The sequence below is a fragment of the Lissotriton vulgaris genome, unplaced genomic scaffold (assembly GCF_964263255.1).
Source record: "Lissotriton vulgaris unplaced genomic scaffold, aLisVul1.2 SCAFFOLD_798, whole genome shotgun sequence".
In the NCBI taxonomy this organism is placed as follows: Eukaryota; Metazoa; Chordata; class Amphibia; order Caudata; family Salamandridae; genus Lissotriton; species Lissotriton vulgaris.
The window spans coordinates 438,442-462,133 of record NW_028243133.1 but is presented as its reverse complement, the minus strand read 5'-3'; the positions used below and the strand labels follow the sequence as shown (position 1 = coordinate 462,133).

The 23,692-nt window shown below is 44.8% G+C and overlaps 1 protein-coding gene across 2 annotated transcripts; it reads right to left on the bottom strand.

The window, feature by feature from the left end:
- Positions 1–430: 430 nt before the first annotated feature.
- On the bottom strand, positions 431–22,654 carry LOC147668693 (ATP synthase F(0) complex subunit C3, mitochondrial-like). 2 transcript variants are annotated; one of them, XM_086948505.1, is made up of 5 exons: positions 22,484–22,654; positions 22,238–22,330; positions 21,060–21,137; positions 20,474–20,661; positions 431–688 (listed from the first exon to the last, which is right to left on the bottom strand). In XM_086948505.1, the coding sequence occupies exons 2-5, from the start codon at positions 22,274–22,276 to the stop codon at positions 574–576; spliced, it is 420 nt and encodes a 139-aa protein (XP_086804631.1). In that variant the 5' UTR covers positions 22,277–22,330; positions 22,484–22,654; the 3' UTR covers positions 431–573. The 2 variants fall into 2 exon arrangements, with proteins under 2 accessions (XP_086804631.1, XP_086804630.1); XM_086948504.1 differs by having other exon boundaries at positions 21,030–21,137; positions 22,484–22,624.
- Between the last annotated feature and the right edge of the window lie 1,038 nt (positions 22,655–23,692).

Sequence of the window (23,692 nt, the reverse complement as noted above, 5' to 3'; positions counted from 1 at the left end):
GAATGAATAATGCAGAAAAGCAGTGCAGGCTGTCGACACAAAATACTGGCAACTAGAACTGTGCGGTGCTGGTTAAAGAACTAAGTAATGAAAACTGAAATTTATGGTGCAACAAAGGCAAAATTGAAAAAACAGGCGCGTGGTCCAGGTGGTGCTGCAATAGACAAATTCAACAGATCTAGTACGACAGGTGAAAAAAACATAACACGAACATCTGTTGAGGAGTGGACTGCCCTCGTTGTGGGAACCAACAGATCTGTTGAAGCTGGCACACAACACGGGCTGAGTTGAGCCAGTGCATTAAGCCAAAGTGGAAATTGGCAGCAGCAAGTCCGGCATGTCGGCTAAGCTAGCCATGAAACACTTATTCAATAAGTGAAATGTAAATCGCGCACATTAGTTTTCTCCCACAAGAATGGACACCACCACATTTGTACAAGTTTTATCACTATTTTTAATGAAACGACCTTGCAAAGAATGTACATTCCCACGACAACACATCTCTTGGGAGCCAGAGTAAAATATGTAGAATCACATCTGTATCATCTAATGCCAACATCTTGAGCATCACATTTACATGGCAAACAGGATCAAGAACGCAACCATCAAACAAAACAGACCCATGGCTTCAGAAAGTGCAAATCCAAGGATAGCATAAGAGAAGAGCTGTTGCTTCAGAGAAGGGTTCCTAAAAACAAAAAGAAAGAAAAATTTTAACATGCAAAACAGCAAGCACTCCAATTAATATCCTGGAGAAGTGAATAGTTACATGGGGCAAATGCAACCTATTGTGTCAGAACTTAAAAGTGACCTGCACAGCAGAGTAAAGCAATGAACGTTTGGACTAAATACACAGGCCTCAAAATCAGAAAATATTACAAACCCTGCCGGTCTAGCGATTTAAATAATCTACTTAACCTACCCAATAAACTGGACTCAGATAGTGTGATCCTAGGCAAATGTGCAAATGTTGTATTATACGAGTCACCTTTCCATAATCACATACGCTAGCACATTCAAATGAGAGTTCATTAGGTCTGCTGTACATAGTTTGATTTGTTAGACCAAACTTAAGCTCCATGTATATTTAAAAAATAATATCCCCACATACACGACCCTCGACATGCCTCTTAGTTCACTAATATCAGGGCAGGAAGGCTTCGAAGTTCATATTATAAAATCACGCTTACTAGAGCATGTTGTAGCACTCAAGCATTTACAGACCAACTTTTTCCACTGAAATGGGAACAAACCTTCCAACCGACATACAGGTTTACTGATAAAACTACATACTCTACAGTGTAGAAATCTGGTTTCAAATATTTATCATTTGCACATCACCAAGTATTACCAACATGTGCATACTTTCATCCTTGTTTCCATCTCACTTCAGAATTGCAAAAAAAGTTTCAACTGAAATACTTGTAGTGTTAATTTACAAGCTATTTAAATGTTGTGGACTAGCACAACTGTCAGTTTACTTTACAAAATCCACTAGCTTTGCATTCAAAGAAAAGTAACTACTAATCTCCAGGATAAAAACAAGCAGCAGCTTGTTAGAACACATAAGCTAACATTCGACTGCTCAGTCTTTGAATGCACGCAAAATGCAACAAGATAAACAAAACTAAAGGCATCTTTCTAGTGGACTGCTCCAATCACTGCACAGAACTGCCTGGGAGCTACTGCTGGCCCCATTGCTGCTGCTGACCCTCTGGTCAGGAGTTAGAGGCCCTCCTCCAACCGCTGGCTCATGCCTGCACCTCATTCCTGTTGATCTAGTGGTAGTGCACTGCTCTGATGCTGGACAGCCCTTCTGTCTATCAGCTTTTCTCTGCCTCTCCTTTTTGCCGCCTTTCCTGCTGCGATCCCTACGGCCCCGCCTTCAGTGACCCTTCCCAAGTTTCCCACCTCCCAGCTGTCCATCCCCCCCTGCACACTAATTAATGGCTGCTGCGCTGTGAAAGTGCAGCCCAATGACCATTCTAGTGGACTGCTCCCTTCACAGCTCCACCTGGTAGCTGCTGATGCCCTCTGGTCAGGAGTTAAAGGCCCTCCTCCACCTGCGGGCTCCTGCCTGCACCTCATCCTTGGTGGTCTAGTGGTAGAGCCCAACTGCCCTGTCCTTCGGTCTCCTTTTCTCTGCCTCTTGCCTCTGTTTTGCTTCTGGCCGTTTTCAGCTTTTTGCCCTTTGCCACTGCAATCCCTTGTGGTCCCACCCCTACTCTAGTGATCCTTCCCACTCCGTGTATCCCACCTCCCAGCTGTCCAGCCCCCCTGCACACTACTTATGGCGGCCGCGCCAAAGGCAAGCCTGCGCCCATCTGCACCGGGACCCTTGTTCTCGGACCTTCCACTGATAGACCAGCACCATCAACACAGGATGCCACATCGCCTGCCACCCCACCGAAGGATATCCAAGGAACTGCAGCCGCGGCAAATTGCCAGCTCCACCCGCCACCCAGCCAACAAACCGTGCACTCGACCGGCTCCACTGCATCCTCAACATGCGCTCCCTCCACAAACATGCCACAGGAATCCGGAACCGCCACGATGCCGCCTCTTCAGACATAACCTTCACAGAAGCTTGGTCTAACCCCTGCTTTGTTCCAATAATCTCCAACGACTACAAAGAAGAAAAAAAACAGCAAGTACCGTGCCAACCGACCAGGAGGTAGCGCAATCATCCACAAGAAAACCATCTGTCTAACCACTCACACGAACGACCCAACAACCATTGAACACGTATTTGCAGACCAACCCCAAAAACACCCTAGTCAACAGGCCTCCCAGGCCCTGCCCACCCTTCCGAAACCCATTGTAGACCTCATCGCACAACAGGGTTCTCGCATCGACCGATTACATCCTACGCTGCGTCCTCAACTTCCACCTGGACAACCCCAGTGACTCGAACACATCACTTCTGGAGAACCTTTGCAACATCAAAATCAGTCACCGATCTGACTGACAGCCTGACAAACTTTACCCAGTCTTCAGCCAGCTGGAACCTACAGCCACACCACCGAACTTCCCTTTCCGACCACGCCTTCACCATCTCCACCATTCACAACTGCCCACACCGTCCCCACTACCCCCTCCCCCCATTGTAGCTGGAACAAGGACACTGAAGAACAGCTCTCCTTCCTCAGCACTACCACTCCACTGACAGACTCAAACACAGCAGCACGCAACCATCACGATGGATATCCAACTGCGCAGACACTGGAACCCCTCGAGAAGGCACCAGGCAAGCAACACAAGAAAGCCCGCTGGTTCACTCCCACAAGTCCAGGCGCACCTGCAGACAGCTCGCGAATAGATTGAATAAAACCCTAGAAAACACACACAACCTTCAAAACCGCCGCCAACGCACACCACCTCCTCAATACCACAAAGAAAACAGCCCTCCAAGACCGAAACACCAACACACAACAGCAAAGAACTCTTCGCCACAGTCAAGAAGTTAGTCAGGGCCAACAGCGAGACAGATATCCCACCCTCCCAAGACCACTGCAACATACTTGGGCACCTTCTTCTACCACAAGATCACGCAAATCTGTGACAGTTTTGACACCCAAGACCCTGCCACATTGCCCCTCACCACTTCACACAACCGCATTGCACCCCAGCAGATCCTGCTCAACTTGACTCCGCTTACCAGACACTCAAGACCATCCACTCTGGAACTCCATCAGATATTCCATACCGCGGCCACCTCCAAAGCTTTGATGCACCATCAAACTGCCACCTCGCTCAATGACTGGAAACACACAGATCAACCCCTTGAAGAAGCCATCCCCAGACCATACAGACCTCAAGAACTTCAGACCATCTCCCCCCCCTTCTCTTCCCAACCAAGGCCATTGCGAAGGCCATCAGCCCCCAACTCTTGAGATCAAAGAACCACGTCCTGGACATCTCAATCCGGATTCCGAAGTAACCGCCAACATCAGGTCTCTCCTCAAACACAGTGAAACTGCGGCCCTCAACCTACTGAACCTCTCGGCCACCTTTGATACAGTCTTCCACTGCACCCCAATCGCGAAACTTCATGGTGCCAGCATCCACAACAAAGCCCAGCACTGGAACTACTCCTTCCGTACCGGCTGAACATTGTGAGTCAGACTACCTCCGTTCCTCCCAGAACCTACAGAGATTAGCTGCAGAGTCCCCCATGGCCCCTCCTTGAGCACCACCCTCTTAAACATCTACATGGCCCCACCTTGCAGCCACCGTCAGAAACCACAGGCTCAACATGGTCTCACACGCAGACACCAATAAACCCACAGACACCAGAACCAACCTTCACAGCGGGATGAAGGCCATGGTCACCTGGATGAAAGATCAACTCGGATCCACACCCTCAGCCTAGGACGATGCCTGGTGGCTCCCTGAACTGGGAACCCCTCCCACCCCCACAGACCATGCATATAACTTTGGCATCATACTGGACTTCTTGCTCACAATTTACTGCCAGATCAACCCAGTATCCTCATCCAGTTTCCACACACTTAGTCTGTGGTGAAAGACATTCAGATTGATCCCCACAGAATCCAGAAAGTGTGTCACCCATGCACACATCACCAGAACTCTAGTAAGGAAACTACACTAGCGTCACCCAGAAACCACTCATGAAATTACAGAACATTCAAAACGCAGCAGCCAGACTGGTCCTCCACATCGCCCACCACAGCCACCTCACACAACACTTCAGACAACTCCACTGGCTCCCAGTCAACAAAAGAATCGCCTTCAAGCTTGTTACACATGACTACAAAGCCCTCCATGACGCAGGACCAGAATATCTGAACCACGCCCTCATTACATATACCAGTCACAACTTCACTCCGCCCAACTTGCCCTGTCCACTGTCACACGGATTCACAAGACCAGAAGAAGAAGAGCCTTCTCCTACCTCACCGCCCAAGACCTGGAACATCCTGCCTCTCCACCTCAGGCAATCCCAGTAGAGGTCCTTCCTGAATCGGGTCCACAACATTAGACGTCGACTGAACCTCCGCGCCCAGAAGAATCAGCAGCCCCCACCTTGATACCATCATGGGCGAGTAGCCGCGCTTTAGAAACTCCAGGTTTTTATTGCTCATGCACTTTCTGAATGAGCAGTTCATGTCAGCTCGAGTTCTCTAGCCAAAAAGAACCAGTAGGCCCTAAAACTAGTTTGCCTAATAAAACCTGACACGCCATTGCAAGTAGTTTGATGCCTGGTTTCAGTCTACAGCTAAACTGTATTGAGTTCAAAGCATCTGCACTATAGACAGCGAGTAGGAACAGTGATTTCTTTAGTCCTTTATAGGCTAGCTTGGTTTAGAAAAAGCTTTCAATAAGCGATGGCAACAGTGGCCAGACTAGTAGGTAACTTAGTACAATACTGATAAAGCCACTGCAGCTGCCAATTAGATTGTGTGTTGGCATGCCCCCATTGGCTTTACAAGTCAGGCTGGTTTGAGAATGTGGTCAATTCATTTTACAGTGAGCCTGCTTCTCAACTCCCCCCGCCCCCCCCCCCCTCCGCCCCCACTACTATCACCCCCCCCCCCCCCCCCCCCCCCCCAATTAGGCCTGCCTCCACTTACACGATCAGTCCCTTGTGTTTTAGGTCATAGTTCAAAGTCTACAGGGACATACTTATGCAGGACAAGGGAAGAGTGCATTACAATGTAAAGACTATTTCTCAAATTGGCCAGCAAGGTGGTTTTCAACGCCAAGAATGTAGAATTGTGGGGGATGGGCGTGGCAAGATCGCACGTACTAGAATGCAAAACACATTAAGGATTGGGAGAGTAGAACCTAAAACACAGCCAGAAATTAAGGGAAGTTTCCACCTCTAAGCTGAAATGCACCATATAGTCAGTGAAGCATCCATTTGAGCGTGAGGGGGCAGATTTTATAAATGGATCCCAGGCATCTGCAGTGCTAAACCTAGATTGGGCCTGTGTCTGATACAGCAATGCAAGCCTATGACTGCTTATCCAGGGAATTCAGCACCAAAACGTGCTTACTCAAAACACCAACATAGTTCAATAAAGGATACCATCCAACTGAAAGATGGGGGGGGGATTTAGTCGTAGAATGTGCTGGTTTCATGCAGATTACCCACTGGCAGATGACCATGATCTGCTTTCCCCATAGGTTCCCTTCTACATCCCCATTCTTCCCTTCCTTACTCTTTCTGGTGTTAGAGGTTGGGGTAATTTGCCACTACCCTCCCTCCCCTGCAAATCATTGGGGTTGTGGATGTAAGGATTAACAAAGTACCCAATCACAAAAATGACACCCTCACGGTGTAGGGTATACCGTAAAGTATCTAAAAATCCAACCCCATTTGAGTAAGCAAATGGCCCCTTAGGGGATAACTGAGACCTCGCTAGCTGCTAGGAACGAGGAGACCTACCCTTCTTTCACCCTGGAGGTCACATTGTCCTGATGAAATGCCCAGATCCACGGCAACAATCTATAGCAAGAAACAGGTTGACCCATATTTCCACTACTCTGAGCTTTACTGGATCATTGTTTCCAACACAGCACCCTTTGTTTTTACTTACAACAAGAGGACTTATGTATCATAGCTTCTGAAGGATCTTGGGTTCTTTTGATACCACATCAACCTACACACGGCACTCCATCATGGTGTCTTATTTTCAGAAGACCTCTGGCTAACAGTCCCATCGAAGGGCCCCTTGGCCATTACAGCAACAGCCCAACATTGCCAGGTGATGAAGCATAACACCGATATGGTTATGTGAGGGCTCTTTGCTTATGAGCCATCAGACCCCGATCTGCTTGCTCAGGCTCTCCAGACTAACCGCTTAACCCTGATTTTTCTTTGTAACTTTAGAGGACCTGCACACTATGAATGCATCCCTTAAGTGGGACCACTATGCTCATACGTGGTTCCCCTACGTGCATAAAAAGCGCAGAGGAAAAGACAGACATCAAATAAGGGCTGAAAGATTTGTGCATTTTAAACCCACAGTGCATGGTCTCCAACACCCATGCCCCAAATACAAGATAATAGGCAGATCAAACGGGAAAAGCATAGAGCAATATTCCACGAGTACTGCTTCAAGTAGAAACATCTTAGAGATTCAGATTTATACTTCCTTCCAATAACAAATCAGCTTTTAAAAAGAAAAAAAATGTGTCCTCCATGGTGTCAAAACAAGGATCCCAGTCTTGACTTCAAACTAGATGGGTCCCCTTCCTGCCAACCACAACCCCAATTCCATGCCTTCTGGAGATTTAAACTCTACTTTGTGAAACTGAGAAAAACAAAGGCAAGACAGCCAGAGTGCTGTTGATCATCCTTAGCAGAAAGAACACACTGATGATCCTAATAACCACCTAGAACTTTTTCCATACTCAGTCACCTCAAGAGCCAGCCTTCCAGAAAGTCATAGAAGCTGTGACTGGCTTCACCAAAAGAAAACAAAATCACACCATACAAACATTACAGGTCACAGGGGGCTTTCACTTTTTAATGTGCATCAAAGACAAATCCAGGTAAATGATAGGCAACCTGCATACCACCAACTCCCAGCCAACCACAACCTGCATACAGTCAACTCACACACAAGCTGCAACTCCTTGATCTGCAAACTAGGACCCACAGGGCCCAAGAGGAACACATGTTGAGACAAACCTTTGTGTGTGCATCAAAGCTCTGGAGTACATAACCCCTGCATCGCATATTTGGGTGGGGGGGGGGTTTAAGGGGTACAGGCACATACAGCTCACACCTTGCTGTTTTATTACAAAGTGGTTTTAACTCCTTGCTGGGATGAAAAAAATCCTTCTACATGGTAATGAACCTGCACCCTTGCCCTACTGTACTGTTGTCCAGATCACCAATGCTGATTTTTGTTATAAGCAAACACGGATTGTGCATGTGCACCATAACATAGGTCTGTCTCTCAGACTGTGGTCTTGTTGGATTTGAAGGGGTGGCCAAAACATAAATGTTGGAAATTCGGAGGTCAACACCGATTTGGAATTACACACATTTCTCACAGAAAAAAGAAACAATGTGCGATTGTTTGATATAGCATATAACATCTATGTATAGTGTCTATATCTGTTAGTGGTACAGTCAATGTAAAATATCTCACTCATGTCGTCCATTACATCGGCTTAAGGGAATACTGAATAACTTTCTATGATCATGCTGTGAGGACTTAATATTGTTTGGGGGTATGGGACGTGGCCCACCTTTCTACTCTGCAATCAATACATGTATTTGTTTCCTATAGTGTAATAAAGTGCAACATACTAGGAGCTACTGCTATATGGAAGAACTTGGGCCATTGCATCTACTGCTGGGTTGTGGTCCTTTACTTTGCTTGAGGTGTAAAACCGAACACAACATTACCTGTTTCCTACTTTGATAACCTATCTTTATTAGATGGTCAGCATGACTGCAGTGCACTTTCCTCCTGTGATTGCCACAGACTCATTTAGTTCCTCACTCGGACGACCAATGAGAAAAGCGACATAATTCGGAAAACTGTTTTATTGTTTCTCTACCCCCCCCCCGCCCCCCCCACCCCCCCTAAAAAAAAAAAAGTATTCATGGTCCGGAAAACAAACGTACACACGCTGGCAAGTTAAATACTATAATTGGGCCTTTATTTTTTTTACAACGCAAATAAGACGAGCTCAAACCCGAGCTTTACACTAGGTTGCTTGTAGTCCTTTATTGCGTTCAAATAAATCTTTCATTTAAATACATTGCACTCTTGTACGCTTGCTCCTTACTTCTGGAATGCCAACATTATACTTGCTGAATGCTCGAGAGAGGTAACAGACTAACATTTTAATTTTGAACTTGCCAATTTATATCCGATATTAGACCCCCCAATTTGAGTGCAGGGGGCCTTAAACTAATTAATTTATGCCAACTACACCTATAAATGTTCTGTTGTACAGATGAAATGCAGAGGTGCGAATCAGGCAAGATGGCGCCCACGCGAGTGGACGTGTAGGCTGGTCGCTCCTCGACTCACCAGCAGACCTGTGATGAGATTAGGAGAACGCGGAAAGTGAGGACTAGGAATTCCGTGACCGGACAGAGTGGATTGCGATTGGAGGCACTGACCCAGCTCGACGTGCAATTACAGGGACTGTGAACGTCAACACTAACGATATCGGCGTCCAGGGCTTCAAGATTTCAGGCTGTTGAAACCATAGCTTGGAGCTCGGAGCTGAATCGGCCGAACTCGGCTGTACTCGGCGCGGCGAACTATCGGAGACACACCTGGAGAGAAGCAACTTGTGGTCAGTTGGCTTCTAGCAAAAAGCTGGATGGAAGCTAGGGGAGAGCGAGAGGAACCGCCATGCCACCTAAAGGTGTAAGGGGAAAGCTGCGGCTTCAAGAAGAGCAAGGAGAGAACAGTACCCCCACTGAGGTGAGCAAAACCGCAACGCCCCCCGCACAGATAATTAAAAACTCTAAAGGTCTCCCTGATATAGCCAAATCTAAGGGAGTTGGAGGGGATAAGAATAAAGTGATACCGGCAATAATCATAACTGCTGCGGGGAAGGATAATACAAAAGGGGTGCCTGTAAAGGAGGCAATAGCGGTATCTTCCACTACCACTACTTCCAATCTCACCTTAAACATTAAAGAATCTCAGCAAAATCAGGAGGGCCTTCCAGATGGAAACTGATTGCGTCAGGTTCCAGGAACGGGCAGTGGGGGTGAAGTTACACCTACACAACATGATGCGGACTCAGGCGACTTTTATTCAATGTCGGAGACATCTCTACCCTCTTGTGAGCATCTTGCTCAGTATGCACAACATATGCGCTTGTAAGGGGGTAGCCAAACTAGTAGTATCTGCCTGGATGATTCGGTAGACATTACGGAGGATAGCCCCTCCACTGTCCGCAAAATAATTACAAAACCAACACGGATGAAGATGGTTTAGAATCTCAGGAGGGCCCTTCAAAAGCCATAAATGGTGATCTCTTTGGCATTGATTTAGGAGTCCATAATGGCACTTCGAGATGAGACTAGAGAAGAAAGGTAAAGAGTCCAAACCCTGTGTAGAAAGCTTCAGAGTTCGGTCCGTCGGATCGCGAAATCTCAAGCCGACTCTGCATCTAGGTTTAATGAGGTGGAGGCCCGCATTTCCAATCTGGAGGACACGGTTCACCAACAGAAAGGGGTGACCGACTTTACAGGGAATTAAGGAGGATACTCAGTGGAAGTTCGCAGACTTTGAAAATCAGGCCCGCTGCAATAATCTGAGAATCCTTCAGGTGCCTGAAGGCAAAGAGAGGCAGAATCCTCGCAAGTTTGTCGTGGATTTATTCAAAAATGCTTTCCCGGAGCTAAGAGACTGGGATAGGAAAATCGAAAGCACACTGTTTTCCTTTTCACATACAGCGTCCAAGCAAAATAGGTGATAGGAACGCGAATAGACCTAGGGTGTTAATCTTTCAACAAATTCCACTTTCAGACAAAAAATAACAAAATGGTAAGAGAGTTAAAAGGTAGCTCGGAGTACAGTTGGAAATATGATACTTTGGGCAGGGGTAATGGCTGTGTTTAGTTTGGTTAAGCATTATGGGGGAATCTCAACTGGGTAACGGCTCCTAGAGACATTTGAATATGCTCTTTAAACGGATCTGGTTTAAAATTGACTTTTAGTTTCTTCTCAAGCGGGTATGACACGAGGGGTTGCTATCTTAGCAAAAAGAAACCGGTTTAATGTACGGCAGAAACTAGCAGATAACCTGTGTCGGGGGCGATAGTTTAATTAGAAGGTACTGGGTGGCGCGGGGCATTTACCGTATGTAATATATACGGGTCTAATTTAGATGAGTCCGCTGTTTTGGAAGAGCTCCATATGGAGTTGGCATCTTGGGTTAACCCATTAATTAAATGTGGGGACATGAATATTAATTTGACTAGCCAGGATTTTGCTAGGGGACTAAAAGGATATAGCGGCCAGAAACCTCAGGTGTGCAAGGTTCTCTAACATTTTAAAAGACTATGGTCTGGTGGATGTTTGGAGTACTTTATTTTCTGCAGATCCAGGATTTACTTTTTATTCCCATCCTCATAAAAAAAAAAAGACTTAATTTTTTTTTTTTAGTATTCCGTATTTAGCTAAAGCCAAAATGCAGATTTACCACAACATTGCATCAGATCACTCACCGATTGTCTTAATTCTTTCTGGGTGGGGAACACTGGGCAATATTAGGAAATTCTCCTTTGATCGAAAATTAGGTTTGAATTATAGTTTTAAAGGAGCATGTGACAGGAAAGGAGCATGTGACAGGGTGGATAAAGGAATTTTTTGACAATAATCGGGACTCTGCAGATAATATAGTGTGGGACACTTTTAAAGCCTGCTTTTGGGGGAGGTTGTTAGCTTTGGGGTGAATAGTCAAAAAAAGTTAAACAGAAATGGAGATGTGTTACGGGGAATTACAACGTGCCAAGGAGAACTTGATGCAGGGAATAGCTACCCATGGTAATATAGATACTTTAGCAGATGAAGTGGCTAGAAAACGGGCCAAAATTCTGGGAATATTGGACAGTGAAAATGCGAGAAAATATCTGGCACAGAGGAAAATCTGTCATGAGTATGGAGAGGCAGTAGGGAGACCCTTAGCCCACAGATTCCGAATGAAGCAAGCAGAAATATCAAAGCGCTAAAAGATAAAACTGGGGTCTTAAGGTCGGATCCAAAGGAGATTCTGGCAATCTTTCACAAATTTTATTCCAAATTATATAATATGGAGCAAAGGGCGATGGTGGAATTAAACTCAGCTTCATTTGGGGAGCTCTGCAAGACCCCAAAGCCCTAGAACTGCTGGATGATCTGATAACGTTAGAAGAGTTAACTAATGCTGTAAAATAATTGGCAAGTGGTAAGGCAGCAGGGCCGGACCAGCTACCTGGGGGGAGATCAATAACGTTTTTTTTGATGATTTAAAAGATGTTGGCTACTTTCAGGGTGGCTCAAACTGGGGCACCACCAAAGATGTGGAATGAGGCTACAATTGTAGTTTTTAGCAAAAAGGGTAAAATTGCAGAACTACCTGGCTCATACCGACCCATTTCCCTCTTAAATTGTGATGGGAAAATATACTCTAAGATCTTAGCTAATCGTCTTTCTAAAGTAATTACCTCACTAGTCTCCCAAGATCAGCATGGGTTCTTACCTGGTCAGGGGACTGTGAAACATTAATGAAGTCATTACTTTATTCAACACTGCAGAAGTGGAGAAACGTAGATTAGGATTAATACTATTAGACGCGGAATAAGCGTTTGACCGCGTCGAATGGCAGTATTTATGGGTGTTAATGGAGTATGGGATTCAGGTGACAGTTTGATAGCTTTGCAAGCTTTATACAAGTCACCAATAGCCAGAATAGCTGCAATTGGTTCAACTTCTGAAATAATCTAGATTACTAGAGGGACAAGACAGGAGTGTCCCTGTTCTCCCCTTCTTTTCGCGTTCTACATAAACCCTTTTATTACAATGCTTTCTGGAAGCAGGTTTATTAAACCGTTTATTGTACATAATAGCCCCCATACAGTTTTCGCATATGAGGACGATATCGTGGTCACTTCGGATGATCCGGCCTCCACGTGGATTGAGATTGAACGATTAGCTGAGGAGTTTGGTTGTATATCCGGATACAAGCTAAATGCTAGTGTGTGCACCGAGATCGCGAGAGATGGTGACTCAAGAGTTGTAGTGGAAGCAACGTATTTGGGTGTACGGGCATCAATGTTGGCAGTAGGGGAGGCAAATTGGGGATCACTATATAGTAATATTGCAGAGTCCTTGGAGAGATGGGGGAGACTGCATTTCACCCTAATTGGCCGAACTAATATTTTAAAAATGAACATATTACCAAGGGCGTTATATCTCTTTAGAGCATGGGTCTCCAACCGGTCGATCGCGAGCTACCGGTAGCTCGCCAACAACCTACCAGTAGCTCGCGGTCCGATGCTCACTTTTGCATCCTGTCACTGTCATTATGTTATTTTCAGGCCTTTTTGACCTCTTGTCTGTTCGTGTGTTTTTTTCCGGTATTACACTGCTGCCATTGGCTATTAAGATAGCTGGGGCGGGGAGAAGCGGGTGAAGTCGGCCTGTCAGAAGCATGGCTAGATTTTTGCCGTCCTAGGGGGACCTAATAAGCACATTACAATTCGGCCTTGGGGCTGACTGCGTGATTCAAGCAAACGGAGACTCACTCAGCCCTGCAGTGGCCTCCTTGATACCACGTGGCCTGTCCTAGAATAAGCATCACCGAGCAGTGCCCTCCTCCCATGACCACGCAGGGTGGTTGGACAATGTCGAAACCAGCTTAAATTTGCCATTCCTGGTGCCAGCCGCTGCTAGGCTCAAGTAACACATTTTAACCATGTGGGCAGAGGAAGTCATGCATCCCTGGTGCCACATGTTCTAGGCATCGGAAGATGTGTGTTTTATTTCCTGGGGCCACCCACCCGAAGCATTAGCAGACAATGATTGCCGCCCAGTGAAAACAGGAGGAGCACTCACCTGAGCACTGATGCGGGAGGTGGAGGGTGCATAGGGCACACTGTCGTCCAGATTGTGTAGAGATGGCCCTCTCCTGACGGGCCTGCATGTTGAAGAGGCTGGTAATCACGCACCTGTTGTCTAATCACGCTGTTACCAGCAGCGCTGAGCTGTCTTTAAAAGATGACTGCTGCCGTTTAAAAGACAACTTTGCAGCCACGGTAGACCAGCATTGCAGGCAGCATGCGGTCTGTGCCCTCTGCTGAGCCCCAGGCCCAGTCAAGAGAGCAGTTTATGCATTTTTGCCTAGCGTGACGCCAGCAGCAGAGCACCAGCATTGATTGAGGCCACAGAGGGACGAGTAATGCCTGCTGCCAGCAGTGTCCTTGACATGATGCCACTCGACCTGCAGCAGCATGCCCCCTTCAGAGAGAGCGCCTCTGCCCCTGTTGAACGTGTGATGCCAGTAGATTAGCACAGCAACCATCAGCAGGAAGACCAAGTTATGGTAAGTCTACAAATTTTTTCATGTCTCAGACGGGGACAATTTGTAATATTTATTTGTTTCCATGGTAATTATGCCTAAATGTCATACGTAAGCAACCTGAAAACGTGGCAGCTGTGAAGTTGTTCCTGGCCCCAAACCAGACCCAGGAACATCATTTTACATTTATTTTCATTAAAATGTAATGAAATGATGAGAGAAAGGTTTAATAACTTCCTGGTTTCGGTTTGTGCCTAGGGACAACTTGCAAGAGGTACCTTATTTTTTTTTTAAATCCCTGAAAAACGTTGCTTTGATTTCATGAAATAATGGTTAAGTGTTAATTTTATGGCACAATGAGCATAAGGCTCAAAACCTCACTTATGTATCCCAATTGAAAAAAGTACCTAACCAACCCCTGTAGTGACTATATTTTTCTGAGGCCAATGAATATGGAAAGGTGAAACATGAATCAAGCTTCGGTGTATGGCCCCATCTTTGCACGAGCACAGGTTTGAAAATATTGCAAATGATGACACAAAAGTCATGCAAAAATGGTATCCTTTAAAAATAATGTTATTTTATTTCTCCAACACAGAGAAGCATTTCAACGGAGCATCAAATTACACCACTGCATCAAGAGGCATTTTTAAAAGTGATAGTTTTTAAACATGAAACAGTCATGGACTGCCACCGTCCCTTATGTCATGACAATGCTATATTAATGTACTAAGAGGCAAGTCATGTGTAACAGCTGTATATATTCTCTTGGGGGAGCTTTTTGCACAGTGCACACCCTGAACTCAAGCATTTCAAGTTACAGTTATGTGTGATAATAAAGAAAAAGAAGGCACAATGTAAAAAAAATTGTTGTATCGCAGTATTTATATTTTTTTAAGAGCTTATTATCCCTTTGTGGGGCACTGAGGTGCTTACATATATGGCCAGCAGGCTAATCCATGTAGGATGTGTGGTTGGTACGGTGTTGTCATTGTCATGTGATCCTGTATGGAAGTGTTTCTGTGTCATACGTGATGACCGCCGAGGTGCCTTTACTGTGTTATGGGATGGAGCAGTATAGTTGATGACCAGGAATCGGAGGCAGACATTCAGTTTGTGGTTTTCAGCATGTTGGTAGTTTTACACAGCTCTGCAAGTCCCTATAATTTTATGATTGTAGTGTGCTTTGCTGGTGACTGCAAAGGCCAGGATCACACAGTCTGTTCAACAGGGAAGCCGGAATAGGTTTTTTGGTTGGGCTTTGCATATACTAAATGGGTAGCTCTTTCTCTGTTGTGGCCTTTTAGTCAATGAAGCTGTGTGTGGGGGGACTCTGGGAACAGTTCGCAAGTTGCTCTGCCTTTAGTAGCTCACGACGAGTTTCACTGATCAGAAGTAGCTCTCGCTACAGAAAAGGTTGGAGACCCCTGCTTTAGAGCAATGCCATTGGAAATATCAGGTCCTCAACTACAAAAACTACAGGCTCTATGCTTCAGGTTTTTATGGGCTCCTGGAAAGCCGCGAAGAGCCATGAGACTTACTACACTATCAAGAGAAAAGGGCGGTTTGGGAGTACCGGATTTTACTTTATATTATTTTGTTTTCTTCAAAAAAATGGCTATGCTACTAGTGGAAGGTGTGGAGGGCAATGTAACACTAGGACTTAATAGCTCTATATTTCATTTAACGTTAGGAATTGAAGCTCACTGCAGTTTATTTAGGGAAATTGATTGGAGTTATTTTAAAAGAACTAAGTTCAAGACTGTAGTTGCAGCATTTAAATTTTGGAAGAAATTCGTAAATTGATTAATTTAGGAGCGCTTTCTTATTATACTCCGATGAGGGCGAAAAAACTACTTCCATCTGTATTTGATGACAGGATGGTAAGGGCCTGGCAAGAAAGGCATTGTGCTACTGGGCGATCTAAATGATCAGAGGGGGATTATTAGACCTTTTGAGGATTTAGTAAGGGTTTATAATTTGTAGCATTCTCAGCTCTTTAAATTTTTACAAATCCGTGATTTTCTGTTAAAACTGAAATTAAACTTAATTACTAGCCCTTTGATTGAAGCCTTAATGGTTCAGAGCAAGATTGGCGTATTGTATAAGATTTTAAGTTCTGGGCAGAAGGACGACCTGGAAAAGCAAAGTCTACAATGGGTAGAGATACTAGTAGAGAGGGAATCTGACATCTCTGGATGAGGCAATTTCTAGATCTAAGGAGGTGCGGATGTCACCAAACTTAGAAGTACAATTCTTTAAAACTTTATTCAGGTTATATTACACGCCAGCACGGATGAAGAAATGGGGCAATCGATACGATGGAAAGTGTTTCCGTTGTGGGGCAGAAGATGCAGATATGGAACATTTTTTTAGTTGTGTAAAATTAAATGTGTTTGAGTGATCTGGAACGCTTTTTATCTAATATATTAGGGGATCCACTTTGTATCTTACGCTTTGATGATTTTAGGGATGGGGCAGACAGTCTCAAAGGGATCTCTCATGTATAAGCATAGACTGTTTTGTGGCAATGACTGTTGCTCGTCTTTGCATTGCGGGAGACTGGCTGTGCCCTGAACCGCCAAGGTTTGAGGTTCGGAGGGCTAAAATGTACAGACTGGCCAGTCTGGAATTCAGCTTATATTCTTTAAAGGGGTCAAGAAAACGAAAGTTGGGGCTTACTATATGGGACCGTTTTCTAAATTATATGAATAATTGAGGATGTGAACAAGTAGTACATATTATATAATAGATGAGGAGAGTTCAGTATGAACTAGCTAGGATGGAGTTACTACATGATTAAGTGTCTTTTTTGTTTACTAAATTAGGATTCTTAAATCTGATCTTTAGATTTTAGTAGCCTACGTATAGTGGACTAAAAATTAGATCAATATACATGTATAGTTGGCCGGGCTAACTTAGACATGTAGCTTTTGTGTTGGACTTATTTATGTATATGTTGAAATATGTCTGAAAAAGTGGGGGGAAAAAAAAGTGCAGAAACTTCACATCACCTTATTTGCACTTACTCAACATCTCACAGGTCATGGTATAACTTACTCTCAAAAATGTGCACCAAGGAAGTTGTCTTACGAAATCACCTGCACTGTCCATATCTCACAGGTCAAGGCAGGACTTTACTTCTAAAGATGCACTTATCCAGCTATCTTATGTGATGTTTGAGTGACGTCAAGAAATCACACTTTATTCTAGGTTTATACCGAACATGTTTATGTTACTATTTTTTTTACTTTACGATGATGTTGACAGGAATTTTGTAAGTCGTGAAAGACTTTATTTTGCTAGCATAGTCCATTGTCTAGGTATCTTTACATTCTAATATACTGGGACTCTTTCAATTTCAAGAAGCTATAACAGTAGTGGAATGGCTATTTAACGGCAGAACTTAGTTTGTATTCAACAGGTAGGGACTAAAGGTTCTCCGCCTGACCCTGCTGTTACTTTCGTAAGTTTTTATTAACGTTTCATTGAAAGAACAATTCACTTTTAAACGGAGCTTCTCTCGTGGAGTAATCCATTTCATTTGTCTTCTCGTTTACTTTGAAAGCCAGATTTTGGATCTTCTAATATTTTCTTCTTGTCAAACTTATTGCCAGGATATTACTTATCTAGGGCAACACCTTCACCCGTCACCCCAATTTTGTCTGTGCAATATTGTGAGTCTTCTACTAATGCACTTGGTTGGTTTTTGTGGTCGGTGGTCATTATATAGCCGAGATCACAAGTCCAGAATTTCCCAACTTCACGCTTTTGCTACGTTAGGCTATCAATGACACTATTTCTCTCCGCTATCTTTGTACATTTCTGATTAGGTTTTTACTCATTTTATACCTGAAAAGGGCCTCATTTTAATCCTTTGGAGCACAAGCCCATACACCCTTTCCAGCAAAAAGTTGCGATCTACATTTCGGCTACTTGTATAAGTCTTGAGAGCACATTTAAGTGACTGTTCATACACAGCCTCGAAGTAAACAGGTGACAAAACATGGGTCGCCTGTTATTCACATGCATGTACAAGACTACATTTAACTGGTCTTGTCACTAATAAACCAGATTATACATCTACAAGAATCCTTTTTTATGGACCAACTATACTTTGCCTTGCATTTAGTGCTTTGGTATATTTATTCACGTTATCCAAACGATCCCAGGACACCCGTCAAAGCTAGGTAGATAGCCTTCCAGCCTACGCCCCTGCCCCCTCGAACCCCAATTCCATGCCTCCTAAAGCCTCTTACCCAACTTTCAAGTGCAACTGAAAAACCAAAAGGCCAGATGGCTGCTGATCCTCCTTAGCAAACCACCACCTAGAACTTAAGACTGAGACAGTCACCTCACTAGCCAGCCTACAAGAAAATCCCAGAAATTGCGACTCACCTCACCAAAAGAAGACTATCATACAAACATTACAGGTCATAAATGGTTTTCACTTTTTAAAATGTGCAAAGACAAACCCAGGTAAATGATCGGCAAACTGCATACCGCCAACTCGCACACAACCTGCAGCTCATCTATCAGCAAGATTATGGACCCACGAGGCCCAAGAGGAACAAATGTTGAGACAAACCTTTGTGTATGCAGCAAAGCTCTGGACTAAATCCCTAGAACACATGGGACAGGGGTGGAGACACCCCAGGCACCTGCAGCTCACACCTTGCTGTTGTAATACTGCATGGTTTTAACTCCTTGTTGGCATGAAAAAATTCTCTACATGGTAATGGATGTGTACCCTTGCCCTACTGAAGGGATCCTGAATGCTGATTAGTTGCCCTACGCAAACATGGATCATGCATGTGTGCCATGACATGCCTGTCAGACACTGGTCTTGTTGGACTTTGAGGGGTGCCCAAAGGCAACTGCCTTCACCAGAAGTTAAGGCAGTACGAGCGCAGTGGTAGTAGCATAATGTAGAAGGTAATGAGTCAATGGAGTGAGGCCTACTGGCTCCCTCGCCTTTAAGGTCCCGCTGCTGTGTACTTAACTCATGGATTGGCTTAGCTTACATTGGTTGGATTGACGTGCTGTGCAAGAGTAGTGACTGCGCTGGAGGTAGGTGCCCCTAGGAAGCGTACAGGGATGTAGCAACGCATGCATTTTGCTGCGTTTACTGGGTATATGTAGAACAGATAGTTACATTACATAACCACTGTAGTGCAGTGTGTGCTTGCAAGCAGTACAATGTATAAAGGGAGAAGTGTACACATGGGAAATGCATGTACTAGCAGTGTGTTTGCATGTAGCATACCACTGTACAATATAGAACCGCTTGAGTGTTTAGTAGTGCACGTAGATATTGTGTGTGCTGATTGTGTGCCTGGGGTGGCTACTGAAGGGAGGCAACAGTACTGGACAGGGTGTGGGTATATACACAGAGTGCAAGTGTGCCTGTAATGGTACATTACATGGAGGACACTGGGTTCCATTCTACAAGTCCAGGCTTCCCTGGTGGAACCATTATGAGAACAGGAATATTCTCTCCCCACCACCACCACACAGATGTGTATTGCTGCATTCCTGTGAGCTGGATGGGAAACTGGAGAAGGGAGTGTAAGGCTCCCCCTCTACACTTTAAAAGGATATTCCGATTCAGTGAGATCCCAATGAATGCTGGAGAAAGGAGATGGGCTGATAAGGGAATCAGAGTGCAGGGTTGGTTGGGGGCCCATGATTAATCTTAGAAACACATCACTGAGGCTAACATCCAGGTTTAATCTCTAGTCACTCACGGGCTGTGTTGTAGGATTATCAACTTCGGAATCTCTCCTAGTATGACAGACTTGCAAGAGAAAGAGGGAAAGGCAGGGTACACGTCACAAGAAGCAGAACCTCAACATAAAACTTCAGGCCCAGATCGTAAATCACATTTGGTGCCTGGAAACAGATAAGGGGAGGACGGGATGTGCGAGGAGGGAAAGCTCTGCAATATTTCTGCCTGTGACCAGGACTGGAGGACAAGCTCAGGATCCACAGTAGATCCAGTCAAAAGGCCTCAACCGTCATGGCTGGGCCTAGGACCCCTTACATGCCCCCCTGAAAGGAGTTCTGACACTCCTAATTTAGAGCTCAGGCTGAAGGATAATGTACGGAAACAATTTCAATGCAGAACAAAACTGCAAGTACTTGCCCCACCCTCACTCCTAAACTGTAGGGCTTGTAGTAATATTCAGAGGAAAAAGGAGGTTAGTGTGAAATAGCAATGTCAAGTTGGGTGAACACTCAATTTTCATTTGGGAACATATGATAACCCGATTGAGGGCACTAGAGAATGCATAAAAACTGGCGCTTTGTTTAGCCCTATTGGTTTACATACCAATATCAATCATGGTGCAACTGCATGTAGTGACAGTCTAAATAGAGTACAAAAAATCTGAGTACACTTCTCATCCTTTTGGCTGCAGTAGTTTAAAGCAATTGAATACAAGAGACCTCCAGCAGTGCTTACCTGGCATAGCCAATAATTAAACTTCCAAAAACGGTTCCAATGCCAGCCCCGGAACCAGCCACCCCAACTGTGGCAGCACCAGCACCAATAAATTTGGCAGCAGTGTCAATGTCCCGGCTGATTGCACTAGTCTGGAATTCTCTGAGTGCTACGGTGCTCGGAGTCCCGCAAACCAGCGCTGTGTTCCCCTGCAACATAAAAATAAATATCAATTTAATAAACTAATCAGTGCAAGTGTTACATAACAGCAGTAATCTTGAATGGAACAATCAGTAGCACAATAGAGATCAGTGGACAGGGCTCATGACAGATATATAACCTTGATCAAGAACACACTTAACATAAACCGATTACAAATAACCTTGAGTTCAGTGAACAGGACAAGTAAAGAGCACGTGTGCCCCAGCATTCCAAGAAACTCAAGTAACATGGGAAAGCACGTTAATGAAAGGCGTGTAATCAGAATACACAAAAGAAAGAAACAAAAACCCTCCTGTGATATCAGAAACTGAGAATAGACAAGAGGTTGGTGTGTCAGTCACATAGACAGGTTCACCTTAGGCAATGCGGTGTAGTACTGATTTACCTCTCCAGTCCTGACCTCTGGCCGAGACAATATGGTTGCTGAAATTGGTCTGTAGAGAGCTCGAGACCCAGCACGGACCTACACGAAAAATAAACAGCAAGGGTATCAACAGACATACAACATAAAAGCACAAGCATCTTAAATCAGCTTATACGTAGTCTCCACCATCAGCACTCAGTAATGCCATTGCTACAATAAACTCCATCACCATACGATACTAAGGAGCAACATGGATTCAACTAAACAGATATGGGGCAAGTTTAACTGCATTTCGTACAGTCACATTAACGACAGGAGCGGCTGCCAGCTTTTGTTCAGAGCGCATCGTCTTCGTTTATAAGAAACACGAATCCAAACGTGACAGCAACACAATCAGCTAGAGACGTCAGTTGATTTCTAGGGAAGCACAACCTTCTACCAATGCACGGACCCAAACTTTGAGCTGCTCGCTCACCTATGCAAAATATTCTTTGACACTGTCCCAAGCAGATCGGGCAAATACCGTGGCGTAAACTCTCTACACCGACATTTGATTTTAGTCTGAAAAACTAAAAATATATAAAACACAAACACACAATCTATATTCAGTGTCTTAAATGGGCCGGTACCAAGTACCGGCACTTTTTATTTTGAGTGTATCGGCACTGCTCAGAAACAGCACTTAAATTTTTCCGTTTCAAGCAATATATATCTTTTTTTGACTGACTGGAGATGTTCCACCTATAGCTAACAGTGCATGTGATCTTGCTACAAAAGATACAGTCAATACAGATGAGCGTACTTAATCGGTAACATTACAGTTGTTTGGAGAGGACACAAAGCACAGAAATGCGATTTAATAAAAAAAAACAGACATGCAATAGACGCTTCGAAGGCCATTGCCGGAGCCGTTCGCTGCAGGCCGCGCTTGTCCTTGGCTGATCCTCCAATAGAGGTCACGGTTATTTGGCAACTTACATGGGCCGAACGAACCCGGGAGCGACATGAACACAGAACCGTGACGCCCCACAGCAAGAGCATTCGGTTCGCGCGCAGAGTTGTACGTGGAACGCTCCGTGGTTCAGATGAAGCCCATAGGCCCCAGCCCGGAAGGACAATGTCAATGTACCCTCCTTAGCGACTTAAACCCCCGCTCCAACCCTTCCCTCCCAATACTCTGACCCCAGAGATCTCCTTACCAAGGTAGGGGTGCAGACGAGCTTGGCGCAGGCGTACATGGTGATTTATCGGGGGTCCACAGGGGCTGCTGTCAAAAACCGGGGTCACCCGCTCTGTAAAAGAGGAAGGTCACAGACTGAGAACCGGGCTTAGAGGCCGCCTGCACCACAGTGGGCTGTACACTGTGACGAGAGCTCCTTGCTAAAAGGTGTTTCGAGCAGGATGGCACTGGATAAAGAAAGCGACAGGAGCCTGCCGATACTCACCGGCTGCAGAGGTCGAAGTGACTGGAGACGAGTGCGCACGCGCACTGAACACTTATACGTAGCACCCAGATGCAGGCTGGGGAAAATCAGCTGAAGGTCACTTTGTAGCAACTTTATTGTCACTCTAGAGGAGAACAACGCTCCATAACTTCAAATCAGGCCGAGGTCAGTGGGCGGTCCCGTAACGCCGTACTGCCATTTTCGCACAATGGAAATAGACAGGGGACTAACTGCAGTTGAAAACCGGCCATAAACTTGCGAGACACGACAGCCATCTTAGATTATTTGGAGGCTGGAATCACTACGCTTTTAGACACTGCGATAACTTGTAGTTCCTGAATAATACCATGTTGAGTGATTTTTTCATATCATTTTAATCAAAGCAAATTGCATAATATTATTTGACCCGTAGCTGCTATTGTTACGCATGACAACATTCAAACGCTGTAAGAGGCATTACAGCCAGTTACCCATAATTTTCAAAAACATATTCAGAATTTTTAATCTAAGTTGGAAATTTACATTAAATCGTTTTACTAGGCGGGTCAGCAAGTTACTATAGCGAGTTACTTGTCAGAAGCCCGGCAGTGTCCTTCTTCCATTATCATGATTTAAAACGTCCTACGGGTTCGAGTGAACTTGTCCTTTTCGTTCGCCCCTGCCGCTACTTGTTTCAAAGACATCCCTTAATCCGTTGGTAAATTCACAGTAATGGCAGTAGCCTGCTCTTGGTTGTCACCCATGGCTGGTCTTGTACTATCTCTAGACCAGTGTATCTAAATAGCTGCCAAGTTGTGAGGCAACTTATGTGTGGCATATCCATCGTTTCTGTCTGGTTAGTGGCTATTAAATGTCTTATGTTTGACACTTAGAGTGATACCGAACAGAGAACAACAGTTAAACCGTAGTGAGACAAACTTAACAAATTCCCATTCCATATTGTGTTAAAAAAAACAAGCATTGGCATAGCCAATAGGTCTCGCCTTTGGGGCCGTATAAGTGTTTAGCCATGCAACAGTTGATGTTGCAGGAAGGATATTGTGCTGCATAACTAAATACTTATAAGGCTCCAAAGGCTAGTGTAATGATGTTATTGTGTCCTACACACAACACTCTGAGTCAGCAGGTGTATGATAGTAGGTTTATTCAGCATTTACACAAGTGGAAAGGTCATAGAGCGCCGAGCGTCTGAATAGCCTCCGCTCCGGT